General features: G+C 34.3%; 2 protein-coding genes across 20 annotated transcripts in view; both read right to left on the minus strand.

Moving 5' to 3' along the window:
• LOC141378159 (uncharacterized) overlaps positions 1-9,094 on the minus strand; it is a 416,515-nt gene extending 407,421 nt beyond the window's left edge. The window contains exon 1 of the mRNA XM_073925810.1: positions 8,762-9,094. The gene's annotated coding sequence lies outside the window, so the exon portion shown is untranslated. The remainder of the gene's footprint in view (positions 1-8,761) is intronic.
• triob (trio Rho guanine nucleotide exchange factor b) overlaps positions 1-17,166 on the minus strand; it is a 252,209-nt gene that overhangs the window by 201,538 nt on the left and 33,505 nt on the right. For 4 of the 19 annotated variants that reach the window (XR_012391968.1, XR_012391961.1, XM_073925801.1 and 1 more), the window contains exon 1: positions 14,401-14,588. The exons of the other annotated variants lie outside the window; for them this stretch is intronic. Coding sequence is in view for 2 of the 4 variants with exons in the window: in XM_073925801.1 (XP_073781902.1) it covers positions 14,401-14,431 (31 nt within the window). In the remaining 2 variants the exon portion in view is untranslated. Of the gene's footprint in view, positions 1-14,400; positions 14,589-17,166 lie in introns of those variants that run through there. 19 annotated transcript variants of the gene reach the window in all.

Genomic DNA, 17,166 nt, shown 5'->3' on the forward strand with positions numbered 1-17,166 from the left:
TCCGCCTCTTTGCCCTTGTTTGGTATCCCGCGGTGGGTGCAATGACGCGTACAAAATGTCAACGGGTGGCCGCGCCTACTTGTAGCTTCTTTTGCAGTGTTCACTAACCTATGGGTGACGTAAAGGACACTACGTCCATATATTATACAGTCTATGGTATATATGTGACGTTTCAGCTCAAAATACCCCACAACTCATTTTTATTACTCTTTGAAACAGCCCCTTTTAAGACTTTGTTTGAAATTGTGCCGTTTTGATGACTGTTGCTTTAAATTCAAATGAGATCATGCTATTTTTAAAAGAGGGCGGAGCTACAAATGCCTGTGCATCAGCATAGTGGCAGATTTAAAACAGGACTAAGGTTACTTCTGAGAAAAGATTGAAAATGTTTATAATCCTCTAGTATAAATAATAATTTATAATCTTCTTAATCGCTGACATAATATTCAACAGGTGAAAACTACAGCAGACGGCTGCTTCTCACTCAGGTCTGTATATGCTAATGAGGGAGAGATGTCACTAATGGGTGGAACTTTCCCCCTCCGATGACACGTACAAAGGGAGAATGACACTCAGAGTGTTTCTGCAGACTGTTTTTATCAGGTGTGATTACGAATATAGAATTAATTCATTTTGGCTACAATTTTTTACTTAAAATTTTAGAATTTCGGCTACATTATGCCACACAACTGTTTAAACCCCTTATAAAAGTAATTTTGTTTCCATAACAGACCCCCTTTAATAAAAATCTTGGAAATCAGCATCAAACACCAAAAGTTTCTTTATTTTTCTCAGATTTCTTGAAAGACTCTGAAAAATAGGACGAGAGAGAGAGAGGAGTGTGGCTTCTGCTCCTAATTTTGGACGCACTGCTCTTATTTTGCTAATTGCAGGTCTTCAAAACTGGGTTTCCATGCAGGCACAACACATAACCACAACGGCCTAAACTCCACCCCGAAAAACCCAGCAAAATATAGACTTCAAGCAGAAGAAACTCCTTTGAAACCTCCTCCGATGCAGCCACCACAGTGCATCTGAACACCGCTTATATTTAGATTTATTTTTAAATACCTGTTATTGCATTTATCACTTCACAGTTTATTATATCAAAGCATACTATGTATATATGCGTACAATGGAGGACAGAATTCTTATATAATACTTCAAAAAAAAGCTTCATGCTGGAAACATGTAGGTTTAAACAAAAGTACACAGGATCCCCCCAGCAGGTGTCAGCATGTGCTCTATTATTGCTTCATACCTTTAAGAGACAGCTCACCCAAAAATTATCATTCACTCAGTATTTACTCTCCCTTAAGTGTCCAAACCTTTATGAGTATTTTATTTTTTTATTTTTTTATTTTTTTGTTGAAAACAACTGAAGATATTTTAAAGAAAGCTGGAAGCCTGACTTCCGAAGTAGAAAAAACAAATACAATGGAAGTCAATGGTTACAGGTTTTCAGCCTGTTTCAAAATATCTCCTTTTGTGTTCAACAGATGAAAGAAAGTCATTAAGGTTTGAAACAAGTAAACTGTGAGTTCTTCACCCTAGAATCTAATGTATTTTGGGTTATGAGGTATCGCTAAGCACAGGTAGCAAAGAATTCTGGTTTACATTTGGCATAATGCTGGCACAGCAGGCATTTGTCCAGCACTGGCATACAGAAGGTGGGCCAAACATGGCCCAGGTTTGGCCGAGGTGGCACTGCCTTAGAGGTGGCACTCAAGACTTGGGCCAGATATCTAATGTAGTATTTGGCCCAGATGTTAAAAATGTATATGTGGGCCACGTACTTTTTACCTATCTTGACCCACTTTTAAAATACATTTCACTTATTTTTGATTAAAGAAAAAAATCTTTCAATCAGGTCGCTTCAAAAAAAAAGCACAGCCATAAAGTGAAATGCTGCATGGGTTTATTAAAAAAACAAAAAAAAACAATGTAGTCATGACACCAACACATCTGGCCCAGTTCAGGCCCAGTGACGCCCCATTCACACGTGGCTTCAGCGTCAACGCTTGACTGAAGGCGTGTCTGAAGTTGGGGCTGAAGCGATCATCATAGCAGCGTCAGCCAATGAAATTCAGTCAGCAATAGGCCACTGTCTAGCTTGAGTGTGTTTGCATACAGCGATCTGATTGGCTGACGCTTCCGTCGGCACTTGAAAAGTTGAGCTAGTCCCAACTTCTGCAGCAAGCAACACCTCTGAAGCGACACCAACGGATCCACAATGCAGTTCGACAACGCCAGACGTCACCCATTCTAAGTGAATGGGAAGCGTTGACGCTGACGCAAAGTGTAAATGGGGAGTTATGGGTTATAAACTTGGCTGAGACTTGGCCCAGATATGGTCCATGTTTGCCTCTTGTATGGAAGCCAGACTTGGTCCAATAATGTATCGTAATTCATTTCGGCATGTTGACCAAGCAAATGCTGATGGTGTGGGCCAGATCTGGCCATAGAAATTTTGCTATGGGGGTATATTCCAAGAATAAAATAATTCCTTTAGTAGAAGAAGCAGCTATTACTACGTAGAATAAGCTGTTATTGAAGTATTAACTCAAGGGAATGTGTGGAGATTTGCATGGTGTTGCATGGAGAGGCCATTAATATTCATACATACAGCACTGTAACAAAAGCCTTTGAACGTAACCAATAGTTTTATTCCTAGCAGAAACTGAAGTCTCTATTGACAATCTGGACATTTAAAGGGATAGTTTACCCAAAAATACAAATTCTGTATTATTTACTCTTCTTTCACTTGTTCCAAACCATTATGAGTTTATTTATTCTGAACTACTGACTTCCATAGTATTTGTTTTTCCAATGGATGTCAATGGTTACAGGGAGGTTTCCAGCTTTCTTAATCGGGATGATAACCGATTTCAAGGTTTACCGTGGTTTGGAAAAGTCAAGGTTTTAAAACCGCCAAAGTTTTCTGTCAAACCATTCCTACGTTCCAACTGCTTTATTCTGTCTTTTAGCCTTTTAACCGCACGTTGTTAAGTGATGCAGAGATGGAAATTGAGTTTTATTTACTTATTGTTTGTTTTTATTTTTATTAATTAAACCAAGAATATAAAGTATTTTTAGAAACATAAGAGCATTTGCACACACTTTGTAGCTGCCAGCTTCTTGCATCTGTTTTCTTACTCCCTTTCTGTGATTGGTCATGTTTCACGCTCATTTGTTTCACTGTATTACGATTTACAGCAAATTAAAAACGACTGTATTTTAATGGCGCATGTTTACTGTTCCAAAATATTTTTAATGTTTCTTAAACTAAAATATATTCTGTTCAATAAGGGAAAAAATTGATTTTTTTTTTTACCCAGACAATTAAAAGAAAAAAAGTTTTTTTAAATATTTTTATCCAAGGCTATCATACCGTCAGAATCTCATAACGGCCCATGCCTAGTTCAAATCAGGGAAGAAATCCATTAAGCTTTACAAAAACATTTTTTGGGTGAACTATCCTTTTAAGTCTTTTGGTGAAAATCAGCACTTATAATAATTTCACACTTTTTTTTTTAGGTCTGTTGCATAAACAGACCTGAATGTGAGATGTTTTAAAGGTGTTTGTGGTTTCTTCAAGGTATCAATTTGGAGCTCAGCCCACATTTAGAAGTGCTTTAATTGCAGTGGCTATTGTAGTCAAACGGTGAAAACTAAATTAAAAAGGTAAAAATTAAACAATTTAAAATGATAACTTGACTCAAAATATTGATTATGATCATCGACTTACAGTAGTCAATTATACAGACGATTAGCAGCATCCCTAGAAGTCAATGGCTGTTTAATTCCAACATTCTTCAACGCTTCCTACGTGTTTATCAGAAAAAAGAAACCAGAAGTGGTTTGGAACAAGTGGAGAATGAGTTAATGATTAATGAGTTAATGATAACCAAATTTAGATTTGGATTTGCTATTTAAACAATGTGGCACAAAACGGGAACACTTGGGGTTGTGCTGGTCTGAAAATAGCAACAAATCTTGCCAAACACGTCTTGCACCTTATTGCGCTGGGTGTATGATAGGGCCCAAAATGCTTTGTTAAATTCCTTGTGACATCAAAATTGACGTTTTATTTTGCTATAACACGCTGTTATTCTATTGGTGAACAATTAATGAAAAGTGAAATGAAATGGAAATGACATTATTTTGGTGATATTCACTCAAAATATCCCTTTTTACTGACTTTCTCATTCCACCTATGCATCCTCTGTACTTTTAAAGAAAAACAAAATGGAGGAACAATGATGATCTAACAGAATCAGTTTTCAGCAGCGTCACCAGAAGAGAGCCGCTTTGGCAGTTTGCCTCTTTGATTTGTTCCGTTTCCTCTAAAAGATGGATGAATATTGACAACATCGTAAAATATTTAGAGCCTGGGTGGTTGTGGGATTTCCTGTGATGAGAATTCAAAATTAACCCACAGTTTCCTGTAGCGCTCATTTGCATATCACTAATTTGTCATCAAGGGAGTTATCTCACAGATCAGGATCAGATCAACTAATACAAGAGAAAGAATATAGACTGACGAGGAGTAAAAAATTTGCTAAATAAACAAGGTATCATATATACAGTTGAAATCAGGATTATTGTATTTTTGTATATTTGTAAATATAAGATTGTATATTATATTGTAACGACGGGGAGTGACACATAAAACTGGAGTTTGGATCCAAAAGCAGGTTTATTCTTAGTCAGGCAAGCAACGGTCAATACGGGTGCAAACAGATGTGAGAGGACAATCCAGAATCGTAGTAGAAGTATCATGCAAGAGGTCGTAAGGTATGCGGCAGACTAAGGGCCTACTCACACTATGCCATCCGTACCGTGCCCAGGCCCGTTTCCCGGATCGTTTGAGAAGTGTGAGTGCGCTGAATCGGGCTCAAGCACGGTTCACTTGGCCGGCCCTGGCCCGGTTGGAAGAGGTGTGCCTGAGTGCGGTACACTTGGGCTTTGGCGCGGTACGCTTGTGTGTGAGCGCGAAACGCGCCAAAGCCCGAAACCGAAAGCGAGACGTGACTTTTAAGGGACTGTTTGATATGGATTTATTAATCATTCTTACTGTTCAGTGATCGCAAACTGCCGTAGTTTATTAAAGACGCAAACTCCTCACAGCACGCCAGCTGCGCGCCTTTAGCAGATCTCCTCATTCCTGCAGCACGAGAGCTTCATGATTGTTTATGAGTGCCAAAAGTGGCGGATCTGTTCGGCGAAATATCTGACTGCGTGTCACTGCATAACAAACGACTGAAAGGATATAACTAGAGAAATCTCCACTGTGCAGCTGAGTGAGAGCGTATGGCAAGCCGTTTTAACATTTAAACCTTGTTCTGACTATCCATAAATATATTTAGAGATATAATTATATTTTGACAAGTCATTATTATAATTCGACTTGTCAGAATGACAATTAGAGATATCTGCAATTACAATTGTACAAGTACGAAATCAGATTGGAGATATCTGCAAATATATGATGACTAGTCATATTCCTACATTGACTTCCATTGAAAATTTTTTTGCAGATATCTCTAACTGAGTTTTGACTCGTCAAAAATCCAATTCAAGATATCTACAACTGTAATTCGACTATTAGTAAATTAATTAGAGATATCTTCAAATATATTTGTAAACATCTCTAAATATTACGAATTAAAGACATCTCCAAATGTATGACTAGTAAAAACTCAGTTAGAGATATCTCTAATTACAATTGTGACTAGTCAAAACTCAGTTAGAGATATCTGCAAATATTTTTCAATGGAAGTCAATGGAGGAATATGACTAGTCATAATATATTTGCAGATATCTCCAATCTGATTTCGTACTAGTACAATTGCAATTGCAGATATCTCTAATTGTTATTCTGACTAGTCGATTTATAATTATGACTAGTCAAAATATAATTAGAGATATCTCTAAATATATTTATGGAGTCAGAACAAAGATTTAAATGCTAAAAAGGCTTGCCATAGAGAGCGCTTCTGAACAGCGCAGCAGCGATGACGTAAGCGTGCCGAGGCCCGATATGGTGTGAGCGCGGGCCGTCGGGAGAGACGGGAGGGGGGACAAGCGTGCTTTGGCCCGGTTCGAGGCAACTGTACCTAGTGTGAGTACGGCCTAAGACAGGGAAGCTAACTAGGCTAAGGCCGGTACACAGGATAACAAGACTAGGAAACGCGTTGTAGTGCTACTTACAGTAAACAAGACTCAGCCAAGGGAATGAGTGAGTGTGTAGCTTAAATAGTGGGTGCAATCAGTCTCTGACAATCCTCAGGTGGTGCGAGTAATCAGTCTAGATGAGGAAGCATGTGTGAGTGTGACCGGAGTGCATGTATGAAAACGTAGTCCAGAAATGGCGGATTTGCAATCTATAAGTTATTGTTAGTGAAATCCAGCGATCTTATGAAATACATTCGCTGGTAATCGTGACATATATACTTGTATATTTTTCCTCTAATTTCCGTTTAACAGATTTTTTATCAACACATTTCTAAACATAACAATTTAATAACTAATTTCTAATAACTGATTTATTTTGTCTTTGCCATGATGACCGTAAGCTTCATAATATTTTATAAGATATTTTTTTCAAGATACCAACATTCAGATTTAAATTGTAAAGGCGTAATTAGGTTAATTAGGCAAGTTAGGGTAATTAGGCAAATTATTAGAAAACTTATTAGACAATGGGAAAAAAATAGTGCTTAAAAATGCTAATAATACTGACCTTAAAATTGTTTTAAAAACATAAAAGCTGCTTTTATTCCAGCCAACATAAAAGAAGTAGGACTTTCTCCAGAAGAAATAAAATATTATAGGATTTCTTGCTCTGTTAAACATAATTAGGGAAATATCTGAAAAAAAATAAATAAATCACTGGAGGCAAATGATTTATAGAGAGAAAGAGGATATGACTATTTCAATCCATTTTATTTTGTCTTCCTTTTTTATAATTATTTTTAAGCATTTATTTTTATAGGACAGTATGGTGGAGACAGGAAAGCCTGGGGAGCTGAGAGAGAGGGAAAGGATCGACCAAGTACCTTGAGCCGGGACTCATATTCGGGTCACCATGATCACCTCAATGCTATGTGTCTAACCACTAACCAATAAGCCACTGGCATCGACTTTATTTTGTCATGCTAACTTAAAATGCTTCGTTAAACTTTTTATAAAAATCAAAATTGACAATGTTTTGTTTTGCTAGAACACATTGTTTTTCTATTGGTAGCAATTTAATGATTTACCTGACTCACAATTCGATACGATTCACGATACTAATCTCACAATTCATGATTTTAACAAAATTATTTGAAACAAATTTAAGGTTAACAAGAGCCTTTACATTTTTTTTTTCTTCAATGCTGCAGATTTTTGCAAAATAGAATTTATTTTCTGCCATAACTAAATTGCTATTTTAAAAACATAGTAAATAAATAGTAATAATACGAACTCAATATAAAGACTCATTAATATAAACAAGCTAAAACTGTGACATTTTTATACAGAAATAACAGCATATCTCTGTATTCATGCATAAGCTGAGGTCTTTGCACATTTACAAAGTCCTATGCTGAAGAGAAAACTCTTTCATAAGGACTGAGATGGCTGGTGTGGGGAGGAAAGCCTTTCCTAAACCTGAGAGCAGTGTGTACAGAGATGGTCAATAGGCCCTCTGCTCCAGGGGACGGAACACTGGTATAAATAATACTGATTATGAAATGACTAATTATAAATAGAGATAGAGACAGTAGGTTGAACTTGATTATAAAGGTGTAAAATTAATATAACTTGCATAAATAACTAGTATACGTATCAGTACGAAACACCCAAGAAAAGATCATCTTGAAAAAAAAATTATATAATAAGCAAATAATAAGCAAATTATTAAAATATGCATAAACTAATGTGAAAATGGGTGGGTAAAAATAATCTAATACCTGGTTCTGTAACAGAAAAACTTTCTCTTTCAGTCTGAAAAACATCTTCACACTTTCGCTATGAAAACACTGATGCACTGTATGCTCTCTATAGCAGAGGTTCTCAACTGGTTTGGCCATGGGACCCACATTTTTACATGGTCATCAAGCCGAGACCCAAATGTTTAGAAACTATAATACAATTTTAGGAGTTATAATTAATTTGTATTTATTTGTTAACATACACAAGTAGTGACAGATACATCACAAGACATTCACAGTGACTTACAAATAAACAACATTTGATTGCTGTCATTTAACTAAATGTATCAAATTACAGAAATATTACAAAGTAAAAATGACAAATACTGTAAACAGTGGTTAGGGTAAGGAAATAATCAGTTACCATGAACTAAACTGAACTGTTGATAAAACCTGTTTTCTGGTTTCTAAATGTCGTTTTAGTTTTGAAGGTTTCATGCTCTCTTGTGAGAGCACCTCACTACATATGACACTGAGGCTTTAAGTCTTTTTTGTCATCAATATATGTAAATCCATACTTTACATTTTTGGGGTCGTACTTGCGCTTCGACATATTTGTTGCTATAATTAAATTAAATATCACATGTCAAATGGTAGGATTGTGGCGCACAAATTTCAAAATAAAAGTCCGGTATAAGCAAAATAAGTAAAAAATTAAACTTTTGTTGCTTTTTTGACCACCCACTGAAAATGTTCCCGGTTGAGAAACACTGCTCTATAGCACTTGACAGAGCAAGCTGAGCTTCAAATCATCCGGTCCATGTGGTTTGGCTTATTAATAGTTTTTTTTTTTCTTTTTCTTTTTTTGCGTATAGACGTCTGTGACAGTAGTTTTTCAATGTGCTGACAGTTTATGTGCAACATATTTGTTCTTCTGTTAGTGTATGTAAACGTCTACTTGCAGTATTTGCACACAGTTTGTCTGGCGCACTTCACCGCTGTTATTTTATAATTTACATCACGCTGCCGCCGATTTGCAGGTCAAGCGAGTGTGTGGCTGTAGACAGCGCCCCCTCTGTTTAAAACATGTATCGCGAGTCATTCAACATTACAACCGGTTTGAATCCTCACATATTTGAATAAATTCTCAATTTACTCACGGTGAATCATTACATTCCAATGTAGTGGTGAACAATTAATGTAAAATTATTATTATTATTATTTTTTTTTTAAAAGAGTTTGTTTTGATATTGTGGAGATATTCAATCAAAGTCACAGCCGGTCACGATAGCCTCCATTTTTAGTTAATTTTCAAATTTATCCACATTTTTACGCTATCGTTTTCTAAAACAGCTGTCTCAGTGTGAACAGACGGTCAAAACAGAGAGAGAAAATATGCTTTTTTAAACAAAAACGTATTTGTGTGGACATACTGTAGTCTTAATGATGTGCAAAAGGATAGCCCTGCACCTTCTCAATATTCTGTTTCAATTGAAAGTATGTCATCACAGAAATAAAAGTCTCAACAACTTCCAGTTCACATGGACTTTCTTAGAGGCATCTTCACATATACTGTATAGCATGCGACAGTGAGTGCAAAAGGATGTGCAGTGTTTTGAACCAATGCTCTCTAGGGCATCTCAAGATTTGCCAAGACATCGGTGCTGTCGACAGGGAGTTGGAGAGTCTCCAAAGAACCACCTTTACAAACAAATGCCAAGATAAAGTCTTTTTTATTTATATATTCAACAAAAAATATGGACTACAACTTGCACAGGGATTTATGTTTATGCTCTTGGGAAATCTGTGCCGTCCTTATGTGCTGTCAAAAACTATATAAAACATGTATACTTACAATTATTATTTAAATATGTTTTTTTAATATTTCCACACAGATCAAAAAAATTTTCACATCATTTCTTAAATTATATATTTTTTCTTTTGTAGAAAGTCTTATTAATTTTAAATTGGCTGGAATAAAAGCAGATTTCATTAAAAATATATAAATAAAAAATAAATAAAAATTATAATATATATAAGCTATATATATATATATATATATATATATATATATATATATATATATATATATATATATATATATATATATATATATATATATATATATATATCTTCTCTCGGTTAAACACCACTTGGGAAATGTTTCTACTAATTACAATTTCACTAATAAAAATAATAACTAATAATTTTAAAGAAATATGTATAAATAAAAGATCTACGTCAAAGTATATATTTTAAATTAAGCTCCATGAAATTAAATATATCTGCATTTGTTTTTCTGTGATACATATTGCAATATGAAAGAAATTTACATAGAAGACCTAAATATCTGAAAACAATTCATCAATATTTATGCAGTGGAGTGTATGATCTAATTGTATCTATAGACAAAAATCAAGCCTTGATAAATCCAATAGAAAAAAAACAACAGCGACAGGTACAGAAAACATATTATCAAGGTAAAATAACACTGCAGTCTACACTGTGTCAAATAACAGAATTGATATTTGTAAAGAAGACCTTTCTTGGTGTAAAAAAAACCTCAAACTGGTTTGGAACAAGTCCAGGGAGAGTAAATGATGACAGAATTTTCTGTTTTGGACTAACTATACATTTAAAATACACATAGATGATAAAACGCCCCTTTGTTTTGGTTCGAATTGTGGTGCTTGGTCAACTCTGATGCCTAATGACCATGACATTGCACAACCTGCAATATAACTACTGTGTTATGTTGAAATAACTGTGCATGTTGTACATAATGTACAAATATATGTCACTAGTTTAAGAATTATAGTATTACTTTATAAATAAAAATATGTGTTGTTCTGTGTTGAATTAAAGCAGCAATAATAAAGAATTCAAAGTTGCCAAAAATTTACCATAAGAAATATGCTAGTAGTCGTAATGAAAAAATTGGCAGCTATAGTTTCCAAAGTTTTAAATAAAAATACATGAATAACTATAAAAGAAATGTCAAGATTTTATCGTAAACAACTGTATTTAAATTTACATAGCTTAAAATCTACACACAACCAAAAAACAGCCTTTGTGCACTGTAATACAAAATACAGTAAACATTGGCAGCTGTAGTTGGAGGAAATTTACCATAAAAATAGTAAGTGTAAAACAAATGTTAAGATTTTACAGTAAAATATCGTAATTTATTCAATTATAGAGATAATACACCAACGTTTTGAAGGAATAAAATCTACACATTGTGCCTTAAAATCAACACACAACTAAAAAAACAACCCTCAGGCACTGTAAAACAAAAATATGGTTAAAAAAAACTAGCAGCTGTAGTTGGCAGAATTTACCAAAAAAAAAATAATAATAAAAAATACACAAATAACCATAAAACTAATTTTGAAATTTGCTTGTTATTTACCGTATTTCATTCATTCATTCAACCAAATAACAACCCTCAGGCACTGTAAAACAAAATATGCCAAAGTAGTTGCCAAAATTTTACCATGAAATAACCGTAAAAGAAATTTCAAGATAGTATGGTAAACAACCATATTTTATTGATATAGCGTTAATACAGCAATGTTTTGAAAGGCTAATATCTACACATTGCGCCTTAAAATCTACACACAACCAAAAAGTTACATAATAAAACCAAAAGCATAAACATATTGTCCCACAAGCAGAGAAGCATAAAGAAAATATATCAGTAAAAAAATTAGGGTTAAAAAAATGAAGGAATTTAACCGTTAAAAACAAGGCAGGAATGTAAAATAACTTTTGTGGTAAACTACCGTATTTCATACATTTTTGTCATACACTAATGTTTTGAAATACTAACATCAACACAAGAGAACAATAACACAACCATAAGCAGGAATGGACGACAAAGTCCAACACAACCTCACAGCAATTCATAACTATTTGATGTAGTTGCTAATTCGTATGAATTCATACAATCTTAATCGTGCAATTTAGTACGATATGTTTATCCCCCATCAATGACGGTTAGGTTTAGGGGTGGAGTTGGGCATCACGCCTCCTTTTTAAAACTGTACATTTTTGTACGACTGAACTTGAACTAATTCATATGAATTAGCCACTAACTGACAAAACGTAAAATAGCTACGCTTCCTCGTTGCAACAGGCTGCAAATCATGATGAACCAAAGCTCAACAAACACCTTTTCCCACAAGCAGAGTAGAAGCATACTAATACATAGTGTAAGCTCAGAGTCATTTACACAACCTGACAAGTCAATTTACAGTTATTCAACTTGTATATTAAAGAAACATACTGTTAAAAAGTTGCATACAGTTTTACCGTAGCATTTCTACAGCTTACCATTAAAATAAAGGCCATTTTAAACAGTGTAGTCACAATTAAACAATAGTATAGGCTTCTAATTTTAGAAAGTTCCACCGCAACTTTGTTTTTCTTCCCTAAGAAGTGTCTGGATATGGAAGAGAAAGCTGTACTTGTCGATCCATGGGTCATTTTGTAGTGGAAACAATAGCTTGACATTTTATTGCCTGACTGAAAACACGTGGCACAGAGAAGAGGAAATCTTATAGGGAAATTACTCTAACGGCCTCTAACCACACCGCAGCATACCGTACAGGCATCTGAGGCCTGAGCCAATCAAAGCACAGAAGGCCAGAAAGGACACTTATAGCTCAGGGAACCGAAGACCGGCCCAATGCTTACTAGTTAGTCACAGTAGACTGAGCATACAGTATATGCAACTGCTGTGAGACGAAGATACTATATCAAGAGTCAAGAGATACAAAAACACTTTCTGAATCTGAAATTTTATTCTATAATGAGAATTTTCCTGTTTTTGTTCGGGTATTTCTCTTTAAAGGAATGAAAAGAATATATGCTTTGCCATAAAAGTGGAATTACTGAACCTAAATACAGGAGGCTGAGAAAAAATGCTCATTTTAGAAGAACATTTCAGATGGTACTGCAAATGCTTCATAGAGTGTATTATTTTTAAGCCGATTACATATAAGCTACAAAAAGAGTGTATAAACCCAACAAAACCAATGTTTTACACCAAAATTCTAATTCAAATCCAACATTATAACAAACAGCAAGCAAAAAAAAAAATCACTCTTAAGAGTTTTTCTTCCGTTTCTAGCACAAATATGTAAAAATATTCAATCAAGTAACATTTTTTAGAAAAAATATTGTTTTGTTTTCAGAAAGATGTTAAAATTAAATGAGTGTTTCTTTAAAAATATTCAAAATAGTCATACTTCAAAATGAAAACAAAGTGAAGCGCAGATCATTTTGCTTTGTTTTAAGGAAATCTCAGTTAACTTTGACATTATTTCTGAAAACAAGATGATGTTTGTTACTTGTCAAGAAAATGCTTCTTGGTTTAAATATTTTTGGGATATTAAGACTAAAAACAAAACAAAAACTCACATTTTGTTTCGAAATAGTACATTATAAACAGGAGGCTAAGGATATCACTCAGTTTAGAAGAAAATGTCAGATGGTTCTCATAGTTTGTTGCATATAAATGCTTCATAGAGTGTATTACAATCAAGTCAGCTACATATACACTCTTTTTGTATCTTATAAGCACAACAAAACCGCCATTTTACACAAAAATAAATCCAAATACAACATTAAAACGAACAGCAAGCACTACATGTCTCTTTCTAGCCTAAATATCTAAAAAAAACACTTCAATCAAGAAGCGTTTTCTAGACAACGTGAATAATATTGTCTTGTTATTGTTAAAAATATTGTCGAAATGAAGTTAGTGTTTCTTTTGTTTTGAAATAAAACATCATACACAGGAAGCTAAGGAAAACGCTTACTTTAAAAGAAAATGTCAGGAGGTACTTAAGAGTTTAATGCATATAAATGCTTCATAGAGTATATTACGTTCAAGTCACTTACATATACACTTTTTTGTAGCTTATAAGCACAACAAAACCGGCATTTTACACAAAAATAAATCCAAATCCAACATTAAAGCGGACAGCAAGCATTACTTGTTTTCGTCTCATTTCTAGCCCAAATATCTAAAAAATACTTCAATCAAGAAGCATTTTCTAGACAACTTAAATAGTATTGTCTTGCTATTGTTAAAAATATTCTCAAAATGAAATTAGTGTTTCTTTAAAGCAAGCAAAATACTCATATTTTATAGCAAAAAACGGAAATCTCACTTAATTTTGACACTTTATTTCTGAAAACAAGATAATACTTGTTATTTCTCAAGAAAATGCATCTTGGTTTACGTATTTTAAGATATTTAGACTAAAAACAAGACAAAAACTCGCATTTCGTTTTGAAATAGAACATCCTCATGGCTAATTAACAGTGAAGTGCATTTAAAATGTTAATCAAGACCACATGAGTGCCAGCAATCCAAACATAATCCCTATGACGCTATATATTACGCAGTAAAAACACACACACTCACAACAAACTGCACAGTCACAGCAGGCAACACAGAAACATCACTTACAAATCCCTGCAGAGAGGATCTGCAAGGCCATTATTCCTTATCCGTATCATCCAGAAGAAAAAAAACAACAAATCTTCATCCATAAACGCACTCAGCAGCTGTAGGGAAGGCCAGGCTTTATAAAACCATTCCTCTCCTGCCTTCTCTTTCCACTGCCATCTTCTCTCCTCATCTCCTACAGTCAATACAAGGGCCCCTGCACGCAGCTCTGTGACAGAACCCATTATGATCTCGTGGCTCGCCATTGGCGGAGAGAGCTATTGTGAGTGGAATGCCATTGGTTGGGGAAACGGATTGGGGGCAGGGCTGATCAGATGCTGGTGATCTAAGCACCAGAGACATGGACCCAGCTGACATGCATGGATGCTTTCGAGGAAAAGGCAGCAGTTATGCGCTATAATGGCATATCATTAACATAATTTATTAGTATTATTATCTGCGAATGAATTGAATTTATTTGGATCCCTATTAGCTTGCTAGCCTTACATTTAACACTTAAAATGCATATATTTTTCTATACATGAGACATTTTGGTAACACTTTAGTTTAAGTAGCAATTGACAACATTTGTACTGGCTTATTACCAGCCTATTATCAAGATATTAACTGTTTATTAGCACTCTTAAATTAAGATTTTTATCTTACATCACTAATCCTACCAATACCTAAACCAAACTACTATCTTATTAGCAGCTAATTAGTTGTTTATTGAGCTAAAAGTCTTAGTTAATGAGTTGTTCATAGCGTGAATTGTAAATAAAGTGTGACTTAAACTGTATTACACACATAAGAATATGTAATATAATTATGCATTACATTACTTCAGTATACTTGTTAACTCCGCCTTATTTAATTTCTGTAAACAAATATGTAAACCTTATTTTTCCCATTGTTTATATGTGTATTTTTAAATAAAGATGTGCCTTAACTTTTTATTTTGATATTTTTTCCTTGTCAGCCTGAATAATGATATAAGAAATGTTATAATGTTATAGCCCTAAAAAAACCCTTAAAGACCCTATTCATCTATTAGCATATTCATGAACATGGACATTAGATTGCAGTTGATTATAATGATCTATTGGAGTTTTAAAATGTCAAAATTTCCATGTTGATAACAACATTGCAGCTATCATTATGTCATTCTGGTTATAAGCGATGTAGGCTTGTATGTTCATTCACTCATATGGGAACAATGAAAATAAATAATAAAAAAAAATTCACAAATAATTTGTGAAAACATAAAGAAAAAGATTTTTTTTTCTGATATAATTTTGTATTTCAGTTTAACAAATGTAAATATTATAATAAACAGTTAAATGCAAAACTATTAGCCATATAGATATAGACATATATACTGTATGTATCAACATTCGCCTGCCACTTTATTAGGTACAGCTCACTAGTACCAGGTTGGACTCCCTTTTGCCTTCAGAACTGCCTTAATCCTTTGAGACGTCGATTCAACAAGATACTAGAAATATTCCTCAGAGATTTTGTTCCCTATTGACATGATAGCATCACGCAATTGCTGCAAATTTGTCAGCTGCACATACACTAAACTTCCATTCACATACCAAAAGTGCTCTATTGGATTGAGATCTGGTGACTGTGGAGGCCATTTGAGTACAGTGAACTCATTGCCATGTTCAAGAAACCTGAGATAATCTGCGCTTTATGACATGGTGTGTTATCCTGCTGGAAGTAGGTTCGATGTGTTGTGTTTTTAGAGAAGCCCTTCTGGGGTCCGTTCTTCGTACCTCGCTTAAATGATCTAAGATGATTTGGCAGATCCTGGATCTTTTAATCTTGATAACTGATCTCTCGCTTATTTGGTTCTTCAAACAAGTTCGCGAATCAGATTAGAATGTCTGGATGAACTGATCTGAGATCGCTGCGTGTGTTGTTAAGGACAGATCTATCGATCCTCGAAATCATGATCAGCAATGCAACGATTGGCTGACGGCACAGCAGCGTAATGACATCATCTGATTAATATTCAATTATCCATGTGAGCAAAATTACATCAAATTAGCAGTAAACGGCTTGTTAAATATGACACGCAGTAACTTCACATTTGTTGTGAGCTGCAGGCTTTACACTTTCATTTGTCAAGACAAGAGTATTCATCATGTATTTCAATGCAAATCAATGTATTTAGTTCTACATTTAGAAAAGATTTTCTTTATTATAGTACAGTTTTTTAATCGGTGTAAAGAATAACTGGTTGTTTCCAAAAGCATTTTGATATTGGTAAAGGCGTCTGCAACTTTTGTGAAGCATCAAATCTATCAAAACATGTTTAGGACTGCATAAATGTATTATTGCTTTTAAAAAAGTCACATATTGTGCATTTCTATTATACACAATTTGTACTAAAGCGATCTAAAAAGTTCATATCAATAAGTTTTCTCTTTGCACCACCAGGTGGCAGTCTTTGTACTTTCATTTCGAGGGTGCAGATTGCATACGTTTTATTAATATGTAAAACTTTATTTATTTTATTAATGACTATAACTTTAAATATATAGTTAAAAACTACTATTTTGTAGTGTATAAGTGTATATAACTTTTACTGTAAGAAAATATCAGAACTCGGTACATACTTTCTGTATTATCTTTGCTTGAACTGAGCCGATCTAATCCTGTTTATATGATTTGAACCTGCTCCCGATCAGGTTTGACCTAGCAGATCTGTTGCCATGACAACAACTCTCGGACCAGCTTTGAAGAACGAAACGATCCTGGATCGTGTCAAATCGTCAA

The sequence above is a fragment of the Danio rerio genome, chromosome 16 (assembly GCF_049306965.1).
Source record: "Danio rerio strain Tuebingen ecotype United States chromosome 16, GRCz12tu, whole genome shotgun sequence".
NCBI classification, from domain to species: Eukaryota; Metazoa; Chordata; class Actinopteri; order Cypriniformes; family Danionidae; genus Danio; species Danio rerio.